The 22,623-nt window shown below is 38.7% G+C and overlaps 1 protein-coding gene across 5 annotated transcripts in view; it reads left to right on the top strand.

The window, feature by feature from the left end:
* Nucleotides 1-21,785, top strand: part of LOC139790321 (transducin-like enhancer protein 4) — a 105,529-nt gene extending 83,744 nt beyond the window's left edge. For 3 of the 5 annotated variants that reach the window (XM_071731974.1, XM_071731975.1, XM_071731978.1), the window contains 12 exons: nucleotides 7,429-7,548; nucleotides 8,053-8,106; nucleotides 8,734-8,886; nucleotides 10,141-10,273; nucleotides 10,532-10,725; nucleotides 10,913-10,989; nucleotides 14,529-14,778; nucleotides 15,889-16,136; nucleotides 17,078-17,225; nucleotides 17,810-17,960; nucleotides 18,308-18,384; nucleotides 20,065-21,785. In XM_071731974.1, coding sequence (XP_071588075.1) covers nucleotides 7,429-7,548; nucleotides 8,053-8,106; nucleotides 8,734-8,886; nucleotides 10,141-10,273; nucleotides 10,532-10,725; nucleotides 10,913-10,989; nucleotides 14,529-14,778; nucleotides 15,889-16,136; nucleotides 17,078-17,225; nucleotides 17,810-17,960; nucleotides 18,308-18,384; nucleotides 20,065-20,172 — 1,713 coding nt within the window. In that variant the 3' untranslated portion in view covers nucleotides 20,173-21,785. Of the gene's footprint in view, nucleotides 1-7,428; nucleotides 7,549-8,052; nucleotides 8,107-8,733; nucleotides 8,887-10,140; nucleotides 10,274-10,531; nucleotides 10,726-10,912; nucleotides 10,990-14,528; nucleotides 14,779-15,888; nucleotides 16,137-17,077; nucleotides 17,226-17,809; nucleotides 17,961-18,307; nucleotides 18,385-19,803; nucleotides 19,986-20,064 lie in introns of those variants that run through there. The other 2 variants (XM_071731976.1, XM_071731977.1) reach the window with 2 other exon arrangements.
* The last annotated feature ends 838 nt before the right edge of the window (nucleotides 21,786-22,623 follow it).

Genomic DNA, 22,623 nt, shown 5'->3' with positions numbered 1-22,623 from the left:
TTCTCTTATCCTGCGATTACATGCTCTCTCTCACTCCTTCTCCCTAGTTAACTCCCAGTACTCTCCTCTCTGTATTTTCCAAGAGCTGTTCGAACTGTTTCAGGTTCTACTGAAGGAAATAGTATGAAAGATCAATATCTGGAACCCCAAATAAATATTTGAGGAGAGAAGAGCTGTAGTTCTGTGTTTCTTTGGCACTGCCCTATTCCTCAGATTTCCAAACATGATTATATTTACCCTCAGTTCTGAATCTCTGTAATCCAGTCGCCTTTGATCCCTCAGTGTTTCAGTGTGTCTGACTTTGGTTAAAGTAGCATCTAAAGGTTTGTACACTGTGATGACCAACATGCAGGTTTGTCCTAGATTTCAGCATTTATTTTGTAAAATGCCAGCAGCACAGTTTTCTCTGGTAACATTTCCAGGCTTTTGCTGTTGTCATCTGGGAGCACTAATCTGTTCTGGAATCATTAGGGACAGAATTCCTTTGCAGCCTTCATATTCCTTAGGGCTCACCGGCTGCATTGTTTGTACCAGTTGCAAATTATGCCTTAACACCTTCTTGCAAAGCTTTTCAATCTGTCCAAATTACATGCTCTGCTGTGTGCTGAAGCATGTGGTTTTAACTTGGGGTCTCTTCAAAGGGGAGGAGATTGAAGTGCAGGGTAGTGAATGGAGAATGAATCAGGTGAATTGCTCTGTGGATTAAAGGGGAGGATGCTTGACAGTACAGGGTTGTGTTACCATCAGTTAAATTCCATATTTATGAGCTGGCAGATGTGGATGAGAGCAGACTTGATGGTAAATGTAATCTGTGAACTTTGAAGCTTCTGTAAACCTATCAGAAGTGTTTAACTCCTTTTGCTGACCATCTGTTTCTTTTTCTTTTGTTCCCTGCTGAAACCACATCCTTTGTTCAAACTGCCTTGGTTACCAAAGGGTGCTTGTTATTCTTGCCACACTCCTTGATTTCACTACTTTCATTCATCTGTGCTAAGATATACTTTAACCTAAACCTGTCTTTCCTTTTTGCCTCACAGCTGTGTTCCTCTGCTGCTTCACTGCTTGTGCTTAAACTGCATCAGTTCTCTTCATCCTTTGACCCTCGCAGTGTCAGTAGTGATTAGGCCTTATGTGTGTTATGTCCCTCAGCCAGTTATTACTGGAGAAGCTATATTTTAAAGGATTTATTGCAAAAACTCATCTGTGAAAGGATAGCCGGCAGCCCTCACCATTGCTTTAAACACCTACTTTTCTTGACACCACAATGCACCTGTACACCAGGAGGGGCTGGAGAAGCAACAGCACATGCTGATAGGATTATATGTCAAAATTGCTATCTGTCTCCAACTTCTACTTTGTGGCCTGCTTAGCTTTTCTAGCAAATTGATAAGTGTATGTTGAAAGACATGACTGGAATTAACATGTCCAACTGCAGTGGCTTATTGGTTTACCACCCATTTCAAAATATCTAGACTTTGATGCCTTTAATTAGCTCAGATTAAATCTCACACTGATACCACCACAGCAAGCAGGGCACCGGTGTAAAATGTTGCGTGGAGGTTTTTAAAGAAATTACACATACATATCCATAACATACATACATATCTACATTTAAAATGTAAAACATTTGAGAACACTTATGTTTCCAACACTAGCTGCCTAGCCTACAAATTCTCTTTATTCTGAAATTCTTTATGGCCATCTAGTTGCTCTTGCAGCAGCACTGCAGATGTAGACTTTGATGGTTTTTATGACACTCTTATCCACTAATTAACTTCATTAATTTTGCAATTAGCAAAGTTAATTAGTGGGTAAAAATGGTATATAAAACATCAAAGTTTGCATTTTAATCATAGTTTGTATTAAAAATAATTATCACATGCTTGATTACTTAATTCAATCCATTTAGCTCAGGCTCATGTGATAATAAAACCAGCTTCGCTCTGTATCTTTCCTAGCTAGTTAGTAGCATTTTTCACTGACAGTTACTGAGACTTTTCTGGTATCTGAAAAAGCAGCTGCAGGGAGAAGGCAGCAAATTAGTGGGGGAAAAAAAATAATTGATTGTGTTAGGGCTGAGTGGAAGCTGAGTTTCAGTTTGGACAAGCAGAGGAACAAGCTGGAAGAAGGGGAGCTGAAAACATTGAAGACGTTCGCTGTGACCAGTGATATATGTGGGAACAGTATTTGGCTCCTTTGGTGAGCCATTTCAAAAGAGATGCTCTCTGTGTTGTACTGACTGACTGTGTCAGCCTGATCATAGTACAGCACATACACCTAAAGGGAAAGCAGGCTAAGAAAAACCCATTTGCCTATGTATGAAGAGTCAAGGAGGGGTGTTGGAAAACTAAAGCAAAATACACAAAATCAGTGAGTCTGGACTAGATACTGGGATGTAGCAATAGTAAAGCAGTAATAGTAACAATAACGAAAAAAAGGCTTAGTAGCAGTGATCTCAGGAACACCACCACTATGCAGACACTCCATATTGCTCACACCATCTCTGAGCTTATTAAAAATAATGCAGTTGTGCCTATGTATGTATGTATGTAAATAAATGAGGATTTTTAGACAGATGGGTGTTGTGTTATAATTAGAGACATGCAGCAGGTTTACTGTGTGGGAACTCATCTTTGTGGCTGTCCTCTGCTGGGTGGACAGCCTTGATGGGCTACACAGGACTGCCCCTTCTTCCTCTCTCCAACATGTTTCTTATGTCACCTCTCTGGTGGGACCTCTTCCACCTCATACCACTCATTACTCACCAGAGTGGTCTCCATGCTCAGTCTCATCCCTGTAATGTCAGAAGTCACAGCACATTTTTTTTTTAAATTTTTTCTTTTTTTTTTTTTTTTTCCCTCGTGTTTCTTATTTAAGCATACAGCATTATCTTAGAGAGCACAGTGCTCCAAACACAAGCCCAGTGCAGTGCCCGAGTCCAACCTTCAGCACTGGTACTTTCATCTATAATGTTGGCATCAGCCAACCAAGCAGCATTAATGGCTGGTTGCTTCCCTGTGATGCATATTGTATCCATTTTTATAGTTTCTTTTATACTTTCAACAGACTTTATAACAGCAATAATGTCATTCAGATAATTATACTGTAATTGACCTTAGCATTGAGCATCCTTGGCTTTTACTGCAGTTTGCTTAATACTTCAGGCTGGTCAATTATCTCATAATTCCCACTTTGATGGGAGTTATTGTTTTAATTATTGCACTCCAAATACATCATTTTGTCATAGTAGTAAGGGTACGCTGGGGAATGGTCACATTCCTGGATGCTTTAAAGAGTTACCATCTTTATCATGGGGGAGTGCTTTTCATCCTGTCATCTCTAGTCATTACTTTTAACACTGCTTTCATTTAATTATCACTTAGTCTGCTCAGGCCAGGTCTTTGTCTGCAGGAGCTGGCATGGGGGGAGTTGGGGCTTGCAGCAATTGAGAGCAGTTGGATGCCTGTGCAATTTGACCATATTGATTTCTCTTCTGCCATGTTAACAGGGTGATCATTTACATTAATGCAAGCAACTTCCAGCAGAAGTTGATGGTAAACCGGTGACTTCTTTTTTTTTTTTTTTTCCCTAACAATTTGAAGTATTAATTATCCCAGATACACAGTGAGCACACATAGTTGCCCTGTTACTTGTGAGAATTTTATGACTGCATAAGAGGCTTGTATGTCCCTTTTTATGTTCATTTAATTTGCTCCTGTGTGGCACTGCTACTCCATGTGAAGCAGCACCCTGCCAGCGTTGGAGAGAAAATAAGAGTTGTCCTTGTGGCAGATCTTTTCAGTCAGCACTGAGCTTAGCACTGCCCAAAACAGAGACTGAAGTGTAAGAGATACTATGCTTTACAGCTTAGTGCACTAGAAACACACTGTTCCACTTCAACAAATTATGTGAACAGGCACTGTGCTCAGCCTTTCTATAAATGTGTATGTTCAGTTGTTTTCTTGTCAGCATTTTGTGGTGTATTTAACATGAATAAAAACATTCTACCTAAGCAGAATGTGAAAAATTGGTACATTTTGCTAAAATGGAAACTAAATATAACCTACTTTCACCAAGGAGTATTTTTTCCTATGTCTGATCTAATTATTATATGTGCGAAAACTCAGCATTGGTTAGTAGAAAAATGCTACCCTCTCTCTAGCAGCTTAACACATTTTATTGAAGAAAACAGCAGTGTGAAAAGACTTTATTTCTCTATAAATTTTAATAGTTACTAAAATGAGAACTCCAGCCCATTAAGTTACAGCCTGCCAAGTCATAATGCTGAATCACTTAATTTCTCTAAGTAGCAATCCCATTCCAGCTTCTTAAAGGCAGCTGTTTTGGAGAGCAGTGATGTTTTAATCAAGGAATAGGGCAGAGTCTGACTGCTAAACAGTATGCTTCAGTGGAGGTTTTCTTGCACAGTCTGCAGATATGAGGACATCTCTTGGACTATGTAGACTTGGACACACAGGAACCGAGGTGTGGGTGGGTACAGGATTATATTTAAGAATCTGGTGTCAGTGGAGACTGTGAGGACAGTGTTACATCCAGTATTTTTCACTGTGCTCATGGGCTGAAAAGCTATTGCAAACGCAAGTGAGAACTCAGTATGGTTAATGGTGTTGTCCCTCACACAATGAAAGTGGTAGGCATTAAGTCCATGGAAAGATTTAGGCAATATCTCATTGCTTGTGTACATGACAGATATTTATTACTTATCCTAGGAGATAAATTTGGATCTGTCAGTGCCAGTATCAGATATCCCATGAAGACCTTGATGTGTCAGGTCCATTACATGTTGAAGGGAAAAGAAGTTAGTATTGCAGGGATGCTGATTGATGGGCTCCATGCAAGGAAAAGGGTAGGAAAGTTGACAGAATATTTAGATTTGTTCTGTAGTAATTGGCTCTTAAGGCAATATAATGGTAGTCCTAGTACACTGGCCAAATTTCAGTTTGGGAAATGAGATTCTGCCTGCTGTCAGTGGGTGAGTTGTCTTTGGTTTTCTGCTAATGTCAGGTGAGCTGCTGCAGGAAGAACTTTTCGTATTGGTACCAGGTCTGATCCATCTTTGGAGCAGTAAAACCATTAAACAGTGTTCATTGCTTCAGTGCCCAATGCGGTGCTCATCCTTTATATGCTAGTGATAATTAGCTACTTTATCATTCTAGTAGGGAGCTTTAATTTATTACTTTATTAAACAGTGAAATCAGAGATTAAAATGGTATCTATAGCACATAACTAACTAGATTGTGAAAAATATAGCTATATGTTTTCGAATTTATGAAAATAAATATTTCTGTTTAAATAAGTGCAGTAGTTTACTTTAATTCTTTAGACACCACTCTAATTTGTAATTTACTGGTGATTATTTTTCTTCGTTTTAAAGCAAATTGCTTTCTGTAGGATGAAGTCGAGAAATAATGAATTGAATGCACATTACAAGCTACTGCCTCCAAAATTGTAAATGAATATAAATGTAATAGGAGCCTACTATTAAAATCTTTCACAAAAGACTATGCTGTATGATTGCTGTAAACAAATACATTTTTCAAGTCATCAGTTCATTTAATGTTGCATTTCTACTTGGCCTTTATTTCAAGGGCTTCTGTGCCTCCTTCCACTGCTGTCTCCAAATGTTGTCTCTTCAGAGAAAAAGATAACATTGTTAGTTTTTGTCATTTTCTGTAACAGGTGACTAATGATCTGCTTTAAAGGTAAATCAGTGAACCCATTTCAAGATGTATTTGCTCAGGGTAGGGAATCTGTGCCTGCCTATTTTAATCTGTGAGAGCGAGAGAGTGCAAGTGGGAAAATCGGAAAGGTACAGGCTGTGTTCAGCACTGGCTTTTTTCTAAATATTTTTTTTTTCTATTCAGGGGTAATTAACAATTTACTAGTCAAAAAGATGGAAGATTTTTGCAGATTCCACCACTAATTAGTCTGAGCTGCATATTGACAAGAATTGAAATTTTAGAGAAATGTTCTCTGTTAAAAAAATTTTAGACAAGTGGAGAGGAGTGGAGGACCTGAGTGTCCCAGCAGGGAGAAATATTCTTTCATCTGACTTAGGCAACAACCACAGCTTAACATCTCTGATTAAGAGTTCTTAATCCTTACCAGAAGTTTGTGGTATAATAAGTTAAGGAAAAAAAGAAATTGCAATGGCAGCGGAACAGAAGACACACAATGTAAATTTTAACTTGTTGGTTTCCGGTCCTGGTAGCAGCTATAAAACAAACCTAGGGAGCTGTGCACTGAAAATGCCACAAGCAGGATTCTGCATTGTACAGTGGGGAACAACAAATGTTTACAGTGCCTATAGGAAGAACCCCAAACATAGTTTCTGAATGAATGAAAGGATCCAAAATCCAGCATTAAGGACTTTTTTGATTGTTGGTCCTCCCACCCCTATATAAGGAGGACAGAGAGATGGAAATAGTAGTGTTTCCGCTGAGAATAGCTTTCATCTTCATTCCTGTCAGTTCCAATTCTGCAAAGTGCCTAAACACATCCATACTTCTGTACATCTAACCATTGACTTCAGTGTGAAATAAAGTTTAGCGCGTGCTTAAATGCTTTCTTGATCTAGGGCCAAAAGCTGCTCTGGCTGCTGCTAAAATCAATCCCAGGGGGAACATTACATTTCATTGCTTACTTTTTTGTATACCAATATGCAGGCTCCACCACCTTTGGAAATATGTTAGGAGAGAAGAGCAGAAATGTTGGATGACTTCATAAAGTACATCTCCCTTTTATCTCCCTTTTATTCCTGCCCCATATGTGTGCTGTTTTAATCATCATTACTAAGCTAGGGCTGCAGAATGGCAAGAGACTCATTGAGCTATTATGTTGTGTTTCTGTCTGTTGCAGGCACAGCCTATAATGCTAAAAGGTGCCAAAATAAAATTACTTTAGGTGTTTTGCTTTGTTCTTTCCTGCTTTGAGACCATTTGGAAGCATCTTTCTTTGCTAAAAATCTTCATTCAGATGTTTGCTGAAGTGTGATTTACCTTGAGCCACTGTGTTCTTGATTTACACTGGCAAATACACACATGCACACCCTTCTTTTGGGAGTATTAATTTAACCCTACAAATTTGTAGAGGAAACAATCCAACACCTAGCCAATCCACAATATTCATAAGATGATCCAAAGTAGCTCTGCATTTATCCCATTGACACTGCAGGTAGCAACTACAATCAGTCAGCTGATTGCCTTTTTCTGGCTCTTGCAATGTATTGTGCACTTTTAATACAAGATGCTTGCTGGGCAGCTGTCACTGATTCAAACCTGAAGTGGTATTTGTGAGAACAACTCCAGGTCATTACCGGGTTAAGTTGTATTGAGAGATACTAGCAAATGAACCATTGTTTTGAATGAGTACCTGATGATGTTTTCTTCATCTCTTTTCTGACTGCAGAGCTCTTCTGTGTCTCCCTCAGCCAGTTTCAGAACAACAGAAAAGCACAGAAATTCAACAGACTATTCTTCAGAGAGTAAAAAACAGAAAACAGAAGAGAAGGAAATAGCAGCTCGTTATGTGAGTAATGAACTTAAGTCTTCCTCTCTAATTCACTTGACTTCTGGTACTTAACTAATTTTAAAACTGAGAGTCAAAATTTTTAACCCATTGTCTGCTTCTAATATAGGCTGGGTGGAAAGTTTTGATGTGTAGAGCTGGTAGTGTTATTAATACAGATATAGAGAACCTAGAAGGTATGTGACAAGAAGACTGAGTGTTAGTTAGGCTGGAACTTGGTAGATCTGCACTTGAGCTTGGCTCCACTTCTCTGTGCATCTTAACTTTGGATGAGGATTTTCATTCTGTGTCCTTGTTCATCAGCTGTGGCAACCTGTTAAGCAGAGACCCAACAGGTGTCTTAAATATTGTAATTGTATTGCCACATGAAGCTTGGTAAAAATATATGCTGTGTTATGCTCCATAGCTGTGGGCAGCCTTTCATTGGCTTATTTTTCCTTATTAATTAGGAAACATTGGGTTATTAAATACATTTTTTTAACACATGGTGATTTGTCATTGCAGGACAGCGATGGTGAAAAGAGTGATGACAACTTGGTAGTTGATGTTTCCAATGAGGTATACAAAATGGTGTTTTTTCAACTTTAAAGTGGTGGTAAGGGGATGTTTGGTGGTTTATGTGCATATTGAAGCCTTTGCCTCCATAAAGGAGATTGAAATGCCTGAGGGAATCCAGTCAGGTCATCTCTCTCTCTCAAATTCAAATCAGATCTGTAAGACTTTTTTCTACAAAGGACATTTTTTTTTCTTGTATGAACCAAAAATCTGCTTGAGATATTTGAAGCAAGCCCTGAACGGCAATTAGGATGCAGCTTGTAACAGTATCTGTGCTTTCTTTCACTTTGGCCTTGTCTTCATTTGTGAACTTTAGGAGGTCTGCCAAGTGTCTCAAACCTTTTCAACCTGTTACCTGAAAAATAAGTTTTACTTCCCTGTTTTGATATCCATAGGTAACTTTAACATTTTTCATTTTTAATAGCATGATATTTTAAGACTTTAAATAAAATTAAAAGTTGCCTGCCATGATCTATATGAATTTCACAATTCTATCAGCTAAATCAATACAGAACTGAAGGCATATGTCATTTTTTATGGCAGATCTTCCTTGTGAAGTGAGAATTGCTTGAGACAAGCACTAGTGGCTAGGATGAAGTTTTTATACTAATCCACATTGCTGATGTTTAGGATCCTTCCTCTCCACGGGGGAGCCCAGCACACTCTCCACGGGAGAATGGCTTGGACAAGAATCGACTGCTGAAGAAAGATGCACCAATTAGCCCAGCGTCTATTGCATCATCCAGCAGCACTCCTTCCTCCAAATCCAAAGAACTTAGCCTTGTAAGTTCCTCAAAATGCTCCTGATCCATGGTCATATGCTGAAACACACACTTACTGGATTTCTGTCTATATACAATTTGGACTTCCACAGCTACCAGGAAAGCACTATGAAGCATCAATTTAAAATTTGTTTAATTTATCTCTTCAAAGAAATTTAATAAAATAGTATGGAGGAAGTTCACATCGTCTTTTGGGGACAGAAAGAGGTTATTTTCATAGGTGGTATAGGTGGATGATGGATGTGCTGTGCTGAGAGGTGTTTTTCTCCTCCCTTGTATAAAAAACTGTCATCCTGAGAATAAATAAAAGTACACAGGGGTTCCTTGAGCTGCTTTCCTGTGCTGTGGTTTATAGCAAATTCACTTCCTTCCTTGGATGTGATTTGGTTGTTAGCTTTGTTTGAGTTATCAGGCCATATACAACAACAATAATTTTTATTTTCTATCTAAAAAGTAATCTGTAATTTACAAGAGCCTTCCTTGACTTGCATTGCAAATCACAATTCAAAAAAAGAGCTGCCTGCAAGTCAGGAATATTTGTTCCTTTCATTTCTGACCACAGTCAATCACCTTCCTGAGCTGCACAGTAACTCCATTCATAGTTCATCACAGGTCAGGGTACAAGATTATTTAAAGACATGAAATGAAATACAAAGAAAGCTTAAAATGGATGTAGTGCTCAGGAAAGGTGATGGAATGACAGTTTCAGGCCTGGGAGTCAGTGTTTTGTCTGATGAACAAGCTTGCCACAGGAGCAGCATTGCACAGTTCCTGACTTTATACCCATCATTGTCTCCATCCTTTGTTTCCTGCATTACATTTGGGCATGAGTTGTTGGTCACTTGTGGGCTTTGTTTTTCCTGCTACTGTCCACCTGACAGTGGCCTCTGACAGAAACTCATAATTGTAATGGGAGCAGGCCTACCATGAGTAGAGTGAGACCAACAGATTTCACATTTCTTCCAATGTAATTGTCAGACAAAAATGATTTTCAGTCACTGATCTCATTCCGAATCATACATATGACCCTGATGAAGAAAGCTGGTAAGACCTCTGTTAATTCCCAAAGCCATTCTGTCTTCTTCAGTTTCTCTGCAGCTTCTCTTGATTGCCAGGGACTGTTGAAACCAAAACTCAAAAGCTAAATATTGTTGATTGTGCATGCTCTGGTTGTTCTCTGCTCTTTTATTCAACCACCAGCTAAAGAAGTAAAATAACTAACAAACTGTCTCCATTTTTCCTTTTTGGTGATTAGAATGAGAAATCTACCACTCCTGTGTCTAAATCAAATACCCCAACCCCACGAACTGATGCCCCAACTCCAGGCAGCAACTCCACTCCCGGACTGAGGCCAGTGCCTGGCAAACCCCCAGGTGTGGACCCACTAGGTCAGTGTCTGTATATTTCAAAGGTCTGAAATGGTGGCCGTGTGTCCCTAACCAGGCTCCCTTGAGGGAAAAGGCAGCATATTACAGCTATTTAAGCTAGATGCTGAGGTGGTTCTTCAGCAGTTTAATATAGTGTGTATTTTTATATATATATACATACATATATATATATATATATATAAATATTGTTTCCAAACTCATGTTTCATCTGATGGTTCTGGGCTAGCTGCATGACTTCTCTCTTTTTTGCCTTAATAGCTTCAAGCTTAAGGACACCTATGGCAGTGCCATGTCCTTATCCTACTCCATTTGGAATTGTGCCACATGCTGGTATGAATGGGGAGTTAACCAGCCCTGGAGCTGCCTATGCTGGTCTACACAATATTTCTCCACAAATGAGTGCAGCAGCCGCAGCAGCAGCAGCAGCGGCAGCTTATGGGAGATCTCCGGTGGTAAGTGGTTGCTGCTGGTACATTTGGAGTCTAGAGCAGTTTCCATTAAATATAAGACCTGCAGGGTTAAATCAAGTTCAGTCTCTGCAATTTGGCAAGTATGCTAAGGAGAACATTAATTAAACAGTCTTCCTGTACCTAACTCCATCTTAATACCATTTTTTCTTGTGCTTGGGGAAAACTATAGGTTGGGTTTGATCCACATCACCACATGCGAGTCCCAGGCATCCCTCCCAATCTCACAGGCATCCCAGGGGGAAAACCGTAAGTATCAAACATTCAACTTTAAAAGTCAGTCATCTGTTGAAGTTGTGTTCGTTTGCCAGCTGGAATACCCCTTAGCTACTGGAAACTATTGTGTGAACAGAAATAAATATAGCTATTTGGCAAGGACCAGAGAAACACTGTTTAATCTTAAAGTTCCATTTGTGAATTTGTTTTGAAGACTTACGGCAGCCAACAAGGACTGAGTGATATACAAAAAAGGAGACAGAAATAAATGGAAAAAGGAGCTGAGCTTCAAGGTGTTATATACTGAATCTGACTGGTTGGTCTTACATGGAAATGCAAACTGAAATGGGATCTTGGCTTCCCATCTCTCCCGCACTCTGCTTCTCTGTTTAAAAAAAATTACTTCTTTGTTCACAGAAGCCTAGCAATTATTTGCAAGCAATTATTTGCACTGCTATAAACAGCAGTGTACAGAGAAAGGAATGCCGAAATGTTTTGTTTGATTGAAAATACTGTAAGGAATCATTGTATTGTATCATAATGTTCATTTTCATCCTTGATGGAATTGACCTCAAAAGATGACCTGCTCTATCATGCTTTGCTTGTTCTAAGCCTTGGAAAAAGAATTACATAGATATGAAGAACTCTCTGCCCACATCCCTCTTGAGTTAGAGAGGGGAAAAAAATACAACAGCTGTGTAGACCCCACTCCAGATTTTATGGAAGGGTCCTCCAGTTCCATTTCTTGTGTGACACTTGTGAGAAACTGTGACCAGCTAGTACTGGAGAGTTGGAAGGGCAGGGAATGTTTGTGCCGTTCCTTCTCTTACTCCTGTGTGTATGAATGTGTGTGCAGAGGAGTGGCTGGAGGGTAGTCACACAGTTGCGTGCGTGTGAGTAAATGTGTACCCTTACCTGCCAGTGAGCTGGTGGACATGCAGGGTTAATAACATATAATGGTGGCAAGTGATCAGTCCTTGTATCTGACACTCCTCTTGTACATAGGTGCCACACAAATCATAAGCCACATCTAGCCCTCTGAGTGTCACACAGTAGTTACCATCTCCTGTTGATTTCTCTGCTTGTTGCCCTGCCTTTTGCGTGGCTGCATAGATAGGTATGGAAATCAGTGTGTGCAACAGCTTCTGGACCAGCTTCTTTGTGTTACATACTGTGGGTCACAGATCTTCATCTTACACATGCAACAGGCACTTAGAAATGTCTTGACATAGTGTTGAAATGTTTGCTGGCTTCAAGTTCATCCTTGGTGGAGTCAGTTACCTGGGAGGAATGGTAGACCATCTTGACCAGGCTGTGCTGAGTGGGGTCTGACAAATGGCGATACCAGGAATGCAGAGTCCTTCCTGTAAAATGTATCTGTCATTTGTCTGCCATAGAGCCTGAAACCTTTGAAATGTGTTGTTGTTTTAGCATGATTTCATTGATTTTTCTTCATCTTAAGTGCAGTACTTTTCGCAGCTATTATTCAGTATTGCTTTTTTATTCACTCCTCCTTTTCCCTTGGAACGAAAGTTGAATAAATTCTCCACACTGTTCAGTGTCTGCTGGAGTGGGCAGCATGTAGGGATCTGGCCTAATAACTCTCTTTTCACTTTGGATATGTATGAGAATACTGTATAATACATAATGCGAAAAGGTAGCTAAGAGAAGAAAGAAGTCCTCACCAGGTGTTTATAGTGTTTGATATTTGTAAGATATTTAGAATACTTCAAATAAGCAGCATGCAGTGTTAGTTCTCAGGGTGAAAAAGAAAAACAAGCCACTCAGCCACCACAAAACCAAACCAAGCAACAAAACAACAGTTTAATTACATCTGCTAGTACGGAGTAATGAATAGAGTGAGAATAATGTACTCTCAGATCACTCCAGATCTAAGCTTTATTTCTGTAATTGTTAAATATGCTCCCTGTGTACTTTATAAACATGCTAAAAATCACTTTGGCTGATAACAGTATCATACACTCAGTGCTCAACATGCCTCTGCAGAGAATGACTCCATACAGAAATCAGAAAATTAAATTCTCCTTTCTTTGTTAGAGATTTCAGGTGACCATCAGCTGCTTTTTGCAGTACTTTACTGCAGCAAACAGGAATTAGGTAGATAACAAGGAAGTTATTTCAGATTTCTGCAGTGATAATTGAACCCTAATTCTACTCATGCAGGCAGTTTGCTGCTTCCAACAACCACAGAAATCTATTCTACCCTTTCCTGAATGTATGCAATTTCAAAAAACGGAGAATGATATGATCTGTCATTTAGACCTGCCAGAACAAAAAATAGAGTGCTGGATAAGAAGAGTGTGTAAAGATCTGGGAATAGGGCAGAAAGGTGAAAATGAGAGTTGCATTTTTTTTCCACTGAAAATTATTGTTCTAGTGTTAATGTACTATGAATTTTAAATAACAAATTTAGTAGTTGAATTCGGGAGACCACCTTCTTCAGTGACTTGGAAGTAACAATTAGGAGGTGATTTTAAGTATTCTCGTAAAATATTTTTTTTTTCTGAGCTCTTCTCATCCCACCACTGTGCCAATAGATTTTTCATCAGTCCTGTGATAAATTTTTAAGTCTAAGGAAATTAAAACCTTCCATTAAGCATACCTTGGTATGGGTAGGTGAACCCTGTTATAAAGTTTGTGCTCTTATAATAGATGTGTTGTGTCAAGTAGCATCTCAGAACAAGACAATTTCACAACCTAACTGTTCCCCCTGGAAAATATTTCAAGATGAAGTTGTTGATAGGTTATTCACAGGTGGCATAACTGGCAGTCACACAACACATTCTACCTCAGTGAGAGCCCTGATTCTGGCAAGAGAAACTGGGATTTGTAGTTGTTGTGTCAGGTCCACAGAAAAAAAAAAAAAAGAAAAAAGAAAAAAAAAAAAAAAGGCAGCAATCCCAAAAGAAGGAAGAAAATTCCAGTGTGTTTTTCCTTGTCTGTCATGTCAGATGTCAGCAACTGTACCTTCAGGACTTAACTTACTGACGGTGGAGGTTTCACTGCACCCTTAGGTACAGTGCAGGGCAGTTTTGCTTGAGGAGCGTGGGACCCATAGGGCATTTGGAGCAGCTTGGCAGCAGTCCAGATGAAATTTGCAATTTATAGTCAGTAAGAGACAACCGAATGTCCCCTGGTGCTCAGCTACCTCCTATACTCTGCAGCAGCCAGCCAGCTCTTTCTGTCTTCTGGGGGCTCTGACCCAACCTTCCTTCCCTTCTCTGCATGTGGTGGTCTTCCTGTGCCCCAGGTTCAACAGTAGTGTCATGTATCCTTACCCGTGTCAGAAATTATCATTGTATGAGTTGTAAAAGCTCATTTGATTAGTAGATAGTGCTTGACTTTCCATGTTAGAAAAAGAATACCCAAGTTTATGCTTTGAGGGCCATGCTATAGATAAATAATTTCTTCACATGATTAAAAAAAAATGGCAAGAGGAGCTGAATGCAGTCTGAATGCCCACAGCAGACACATACTTTAATTCTGTTTTCTTAAACAGACTTCAATAAAAACCTTTTAAATGAACCCCTATCTTTTTTTTTCCCATGCAGAGCATACTCATTTCATGTAAGTGCAGATGGTCAGATGCAGCCAGTTCCTTTCCCTCCGGATGCCCTCATCGGCCCTGGAATCCCTCGCCATGCCCGTCAGATCAACACTCTGAACCACGGGGAGGTTGTGTGTGCAGTTACCATCAGCAACCCGACGAGACACGTGTACACGGGTGGGAAAGGGTGTGTGAAAGTCTGGGACATCAGCCACCCTGGCAACAAGAGCCCTGTCTCTCAGCTGGACTGCCTGGTAAGTGAACTTCAGCAGATGATAGTGGAAGAAGATAGCAGGTTGCATTAACATCAAAATTATACCATTAAGGGACAGCGAACAGTGGCTGAGTACTGTCAGTAGTATCAAAACTCAGTATTCCAATTGTAATTTTGTTGTTTCTTTTAGAAGCAACAGAGTTTGAAGTATGTTCCGTGTCATGCTTGTGGTTCTCCCCCACAAATGAATCAAAATGTCTTTAAAATCCTAAAGTGCTATTGGTAGGGCAAAGATCAGTACATAAGTTTATGCTTATGTGCCCTCAAAGCATAAACAGCACAGCAAGTATTGTTTATAAACTTCGATGATTTTGGCAATCCTAAATCTTGATATCCTAAAAAATTCCTGTCTCTCCACTATATTCTCTGAGGTTATATGAAGATTACGTCACTTATTTTGTGTCTTGTGTATGTATGTGAATGCACTGCTCTATCTTAATGTGACAATTAAAAATATCTTTGAGTGTTGTTCACAAATTATGTGAATGTGCTAACAAGATGAACCATTGTTAGCAGCTTTTCTCATGTCATTTACCAGTTCTTAGTAAGATGTTCGTTCTTGTTACAGAGTCAGTAAAATAAGAACTGTGAGGCACATGTAGACATATAATGAATTGCTACATAAGTTGTTACACAAATGAAGAAAATTGCCCAAATATTTTCCTCTGACGTCTCCTAGATGGTGGCAGCAAGTCTCATTGAAACAGAGGGGGGTGGAGTGTACAGGAAATTTGGTACTCCTCCATGCCGAGGGGTTAATGTTCTGTAATAAACCGAGTATGAAAATGTAACTTTCTACACAAGCTGTTGAATACAGCTATCTTGAATTGTTTTGGGCTGGGTTCAAGTCTTTGCGTTTTGATGCTAATTAAGATTAAATATCTCTCACTACTGAATTTTGTAGATCAAGTTTAAGTACTTCCCTAATGTCATGTAATTTTCTGGCATTAATACACTTTATCATTGTCATAAGTATAAATGGCTCATTAAAACCAGGAGGGAATACAATACTTTTATGGATTTCTGCTCTCATGTTAATGCTGTTTTCCTTTCCTCATGAGTAATCTCTTGATGACTTCTGTCTCCACAGAACAGAGATAACTACATCCGTTCCTGCAGATTGCTCCCTGATGGCCGCACCCTGATTGTTGGCGGGGAAGCCAGCACGTTATCCATTTGGGACCTGGCAGCTCCAACTCCTCGCATCAAAGCAGAACTGACATCTTCTGCTCCAGCTTGCTATGCTCTCGCTATCAGCCCTGATTCCAAGGTGTGCTTCTCTTGCTGTAGCGATGGAAACATTGCAGTGTGGGATCTGCATAACCAGACTTTAGTAAGGTAGGTCAACAGAACTGGATCACCAGGTTGAGAGGAACTAATCAGAAATGGCCTTATGTGCTAGTTTCAATATGTAGACTATTTTCTTCATGGTATCTGCATAGTTACTTCCAGTATTTCATTGCTGGCCAGTAGCTGTGGTAATACCTTGACAAAATCTGTATAATTGTTTATAGGTTTTAAGAGTTTCGTAATTTGAAAAGCTGTAACTATAATTTTCTAAGATTGGCTGTTGTTAACGCTGCTAGATGTACTTTGAGCACTTGGTTTTCTTTTTTTCCATGAAATACACTGTTCTCACACTCCAATCTCTTTAATCTGTGCTTCATCAAATATGTCTCAGGTAAAGATATGTGTAGATTACTACACTGCAAACTTAGCATCTTAAGAATTTGAGTTGCTGCTTAACACTAATGTACCGTAAGCTAGGAGCCAGTCACACAGGAGCTTCTCTGTGCACTTCACTATGTGTATGTTTACTGTATGTGATGTATCAGTTTTTGATGTAAAGGCAGGCTTTTACTCCATGATGTTCCTATTTAGAGTGCTCTTTTTTTTCCAGCTTTATTGGTAATCTGCCATTTTTTTCTTATGATCAGTGAATTTTGACAATCATACTGCATTCCTTTGGGGGAGTTGGGCATTTTCAGTCAAACAGTGAGTATCACACAGTCAGCAGCAAATATCCCCAGTGTATCCGACATGTAAAGTGTGCTTTTGAAATCAAATTAGCACTGGGCTGTCTGGCCACTTTGCTTCATCCGTTCATCACAAAACTCATGTGGTCTTCCTGGAATATATATTAATCTCAGACTGCTGTTGGAATCTACATTTCTCTTTAATAGCTGCGTAGCAAAGACAGAAAGAAAAGAGGTATTTTCTATACATTCTCAGAACTCTTTCCAGTGTGTGAACATGTGTATTTTCTTTCAATATTTCAGGCAATTTCAGGGCCACACAGATGGAGCAAGCTGTATTGACATTTCTAACGATGGCACCAAACTGTGGACTGGAGGCTTGGACAATACAGTCAGATCCTGGGATCTCAGAGAGGGGAGACAACTGCAGCAACATGACTTCACATCACAGGTTCAATCTCAGAAGTCTTGACATGTTAAGAAAAATCTGTCGTGGTTTTCTATAACATGCACTTTTGTTGTTTTGTTTTAAGCAAAAAAAAAGCAGGCTCAAAGAGAACTCTGAAGAATTTTTCACATTGTCTCACACTTTTTCTTCTTTCCCCTTCCCCCCCCCCCTTTTCTTTTTTTTCCTGGGGCAACTAAACATCTTTCTTGTTTATGACTATTTAACAGATTAGCACTTCTCCCATAAGAGAATCCTTTTGTTTAAGAATTGTGAGGTTGAAATGTTCCTGTGTGCAGTCTGCTTCTCTTTCTCTAGATTTTTGTTAAAAAATATTTTACAAAAATATTTTTTAATTTTGTCAGATAAGTTAGGACTGACTATTTTAGCCTGTTTCAGTGTTCTACTAAGACAAATTTAATTGAGTGTTCTTTACATGAACTAATTCATCTTGATGACTGCAGTAATTGGATTATCATGTTTCTTAAAATGTAGGAGACCAAAATGTGTTTTTGCATAGTATTAACAGTGTAGCAAGAGCTGGTTTTGAATATCTCAAGCTCATTCCTTTACTGCTGTGCTAATTCCAGATCTTCTCGCTGGGCTATTGTCCAACTGGTGAATGGTTGGCTGTGGGAATGGAGAACAGCAATGTCGAGGTGCTGCATGTTACTAAGCCGGACAAGTATCAACTGCATCTTCATGAGAGCTGTGTGTTGTCACTCAAATTTGCTCACTGTGGTAAGCAAGTCTTTCTATGCCAGTGTTTTCCCTCCTGAGAAATTTGTTCAATTTATTCTTTAAAAGAAAGTAGGGATCTATTTACAAATCAGATGTTAAATGTAAGTATTATAATTATTTTTAAAATTGTGTATGACTGCTTTTTTGTGTAAACTGCTTAGCTTGTGAATGAATATTGTTTTGCATACAATGGATAAAAATGTGACTATTCTTTGGATATGTTTTCCATTACTGTGTGAATGCATTGTTTTTAAGGTTAGTCTTTCTCTTGGGGTGCGTCCTTTGGAAAAAAAAAACAAAACAAAACAAAAAAACTGTAACAATAACATTTAAACAATCTGTTACAGGCAAATGGTTTGTAAGCACTGGAAAAGATAATCTTCTTAATGCCTGGAGAACACCTTATGGAGCCAGTATATTCCAGGTAATCATCCTCTAAAAGTGATTTTCCACATTCATTGCAGTGCAGTAGAGCTGCACATCTCAGGGTCTGTCATTAGCTTAAGGAGTTTTTAAATGGAAATTCTTGGCTAATTACTATGTTTCTGTAAGACTTTATCTGTAATAAAAGAGAGCCACTTTTGTCCTTTCTAACATTTGAGTAATTCAGCTCTTACAATAAAGTAGGACTTTAATCTGAAATTGTTTTTAATATCCTTCTTTCCCACCTTCAAGGGTGTATTGTTGTAATATGGTACGCAAGTCAGGCTGTTAAGTGAGCATTCACTACAAAATGTAGCTGAAACAGGGAAAGTCATATTCAAGATGTATTTTTCTGGCATGAGATGCTTGGACCCACAGACTCCTGACCTGAAGACTCTGACCTTGCAGAGGAGCCCTGTGGAGTGTAACTGGAAGTTGTAATCTTTCTGTAATTCTTCACCCCTCTGTGCCAAATTTAATGGCACATTGTGTTTAAAGAAAAGTGGGATTTTTGGTATGTCCTTCTCTCATGTACAGTACCTCTATACTGGGAATTTTTTTAATTAAGTTGACTGTTGCTGTGGTTAGATTCCACCTTTACTAGCTCATGCCACATCTGCACCTTTGGGGATGGTGCAATTTGCCATGGCATGAGAAAGCTGAGGACTGAGTTTTCTTACTTGAGGTTATTCAACTCCTGAACAACCTCCCACAGAACAAGTACACATCTTTGAAAGTGATGTTAAAACCCCAGTGCAGCTTTCTTAATGAGGGGTGGAGAAATAAACTTCCTGTGCAGTGCAGCAAAGGTTTCTTGGCAAAACCTTGGCATGGTTGGGAAGTGCTCAGGTCTTGCAGTGGCAGGCATAAAAGAATGTGGACATATACTAGGTAAAGGCAACAGACAGCATGCAGTAAAATAGCAAGTAAAATGTGATGGTACTTAAGTATCATCTCAGAAAAGACAGAGAAGCTGGGAGAGACAGAGCTCCTGCATCATTGGTGTATCTTGTCTCCTATTCATTGGCTGTACAGTGTTGCACAACCTAATCCATCACAGTATCTTTTCATATTTGCCTCCTTCCTGATAACTTAAGTTTATTTGTCCAAGGCTTCTGTCTGTTGTGTTGAGGAAATAGTGAGAATTGATGCAGCTACTTCTGTGGAGTCTCTTTTTTTCATACCTGTAGGTGGGTAGGTTTTTGTAGTGATTTTTAGTGTAGCTTTCTGGTTTACAACAAAAGAGGGCAGAAGATGGCTTTTTATTCATTTTGATGCAAAAGCTAACATATGAAATATTAATAAATGCTCACTGCTTGTTAAGGGTATAGAAGGGACTAGTTCTTTTTGTTTGATTAGTAGATTATTTCTGGGTCCGTGGCATTCATTTCCCTTTTCACTGCTGTTTTTGTTGCCATAGAGCTCTAGGTGGAACAAGTTTGGAGCAACATCCTTCTTGCAAAGCTCCCACCGCGGTACTGATATTTAAATGAGCTTTCAGTGTATTCCCTCTCTATAAACTCTACCAATTAATCTTCAAACCCTTCTGGATTGAAGCATTGTAAAGATGTAATTTTCTTTTTTCTTCTTCTCTCTCTTTTTTTTTTTTTTTTTTTTTTTTTTTTTTTTTTAATTTTATTTTTTTTTTATTTTATTTTTTATTTTTCTTTTTTCCCTGTAGTCCAAAGAATCCTCATCTGTGCTTAGTTGTGATATCTCTGTGGATGACAAATACATTGTCACTGGCTCTGGGGACAAGAAAGCTACAGTCTATGAAGTTATTTATTAGAGACAAATCTGAACGCAGGCTGAACTCCTTCTCCTAGCACTTTGCTGTATGTTCCTTTTATTTTCCTTTCTAAACTGAGAATTTAAGTGCTCATCACAGTTGTGGAATTTATTTTTACCTTCTTAACTTGCTATTGATTTGTGAATGTTCATTAAGAACTTGTTATACCAAATTGTCAGAGATCTGCTTGGAAGAAGATGGAATAAGCATACTTAGCAGTGAACTTGAGACTTTAACTGTGTATTATAGCTGCAATGTATTTATTTTCTTTAAAGAAGGGTTTCTAACATTGAACTGACTAAATAAAGCTGTCTGGCCCGGCTTTAGTTTGAAAGGTGCATTGTATACTTTGTGTTTTTACAGGTGGATAAATTGGGGATCTTGGAGAAGGATGTTCAGGAGATAGTTAAAATTACACTAAATAGACTTGTAGTTTCTATTTAAAAAAATAAACTTTGTTATATTTTTTAGTCCTGTTCTTGGATGAGACCTCTAAGTGTTATTACAGTATAATAATTTGGTGGGAAAATGCTGTATCTTAACTATTTTAGACAGTCTTGGAAACTTAGGAAATTGCAAACTGTAGCCAGTAATCTACATGCCTGTGATGAATGGCTAATTCAGTTCACATCTAAATTAAATTCACTTTAAGTAAGAATGTGCTAATTTATATATTTGCAATGTTAATATAGCATCCTGTGTACAGGTTTGTTCTCAATGCTTTTCTGTCGATAAACATAAAGCATTTTGGTGTCAAGCTAGGTTTTTTAATATAAACACCTCTCTTTGTTATATTGTAGAGAGTACAATAAGTTGCCTCAAAGAATCACCTTTGTTACTTCTGGAAACTTTTGCAATGTTTCCTTGAAAATGGGGATATGTGTCTTTAGGCAATTTTTCAATTACAAGAGATTATGAAAATATTTGATACGTTCTTTGGAAACTGCACTGAAATAAGAATGGATGCCTACCAATATACAAACTACAAAAGCAATGACCTCTGAGGTAGGATTTACAAGAGTAATCATTCCGACATATAAAAAAGGAATGGATTCTCACTGGAATAAGGACTTGCTTTGTTCGCCAGCAGTTCAATCCAAGTCTTGATTGGATGTCCCTAAAATGGACGCAGACTGAGCCATTGTGCCAGAGACAACGTGTTATCTTTTTATGTTGTTGTTGTTGCTGTTAAACTATGATCTGTGACTTTTTTTTTTTTTTGAATGCTTTAAAAAAAAATCTTTAAGTCTGTGGATCTGCTGATGTACAGTGCCTTTGCTGCTATGGATCAAAATCAAAAGACCCGTGTAGATAAATCTTATTGTATAAGTAGAAAATTACTTAATTTCATACTAGAAATGGATTGATGCTGCAAGTTAAAATGGACTGTTCATTGAAGTTCCAAATGTGGTAGCAAAAAATGGTGTCTTAAGTGCTTAGTGTTTGATGTCATTAACAGTTTCGTAATACTCTACATTGTAGAAAGATTTTTATACTAAACTGTGTCATTGTACATAGTTCTAATGAATTGTATTGACCACCAGTACTTCTATAATGGTAGATTATTGTTTGTGCATTCAGACTTTTAAGCATTAAACATAAGTAACTTCTAAGATGCATTTTTCTATGTTTTGTTTTTGGTTTTGTTTTTTCACTCCTTCATTCTTTGCATGTGAGTATCCCAGCTGCGTGTGCAGAATGTCATCTGCAAGGGCAGTAGGCATTCCGTCACTACCAAGGGCATGCTACTACAGATACTTTGCGGTTTCATTACTGATTAGAGACAATACAGAGTTTCAGAATATTTCTCTGGGGCAGCAAAATGAATTAATTTATAGTTTTCCAAGTTACCAAGAACTCTTGGAGGCATCAGCCACAAGGCTTTGGCCATGTCACCGCATTTGCCACTTCCCTTTTCTGTAGTTTCCTGTCTGATACCAAGCTTTACAATGTCCCATAACTTGGAAAGAGTGAAATTTGGAACAATTTTTGCTTCTGACCCTGCTGAAATATGCAGAGCTGAGCAGGACATGGGGAGTGCCATTTTACTGGAATGCGATTTTCAAAGCTGAAACCTGTTTGTGCCCAAGGAAAGACTTCTCTTGAGTACAGTTGGTTTTAGATGAAAAATTTAACCCAGCTTATGTTTAGTTAAGACACACAGTCTGATGTAACATTAAAATTTATTTTTGTTTTTGATCCGCAAAACAAAGTCCAACCATAGAAGGGTCGGGTGCAAGCAAGTTGACACATGCGGATGTTATTTGACACATGTTATTTGACAGTTGACACATGCAAAACTAGAGAGACAGGCAAGAGAGGGAGAGAAGAAAAGAAGATACAAGAGACAGAGAGAAAAAAGTGGAGAAAAAGGGTAAGAAAGTGGGAAGAAAGAATGAGAGAGAGAGAGAGAGAGAGAGTCACCTCCAGGGGTCCAGCTGCCCAGGGAGC

The sequence above is a fragment of the Heliangelus exortis genome, chromosome Z (genome assembly GCF_036169615.1).
Source record: "Heliangelus exortis chromosome Z, bHelExo1.hap1, whole genome shotgun sequence".
NCBI classification, from domain to species: Eukaryota; Metazoa; Chordata; class Aves; order Apodiformes; family Trochilidae; genus Heliangelus; species Heliangelus exortis.
The sequence above is the reverse complement of the archived record's forward strand: the minus strand, read 5'-3'. Positions and strand labels throughout refer to the sequence as shown.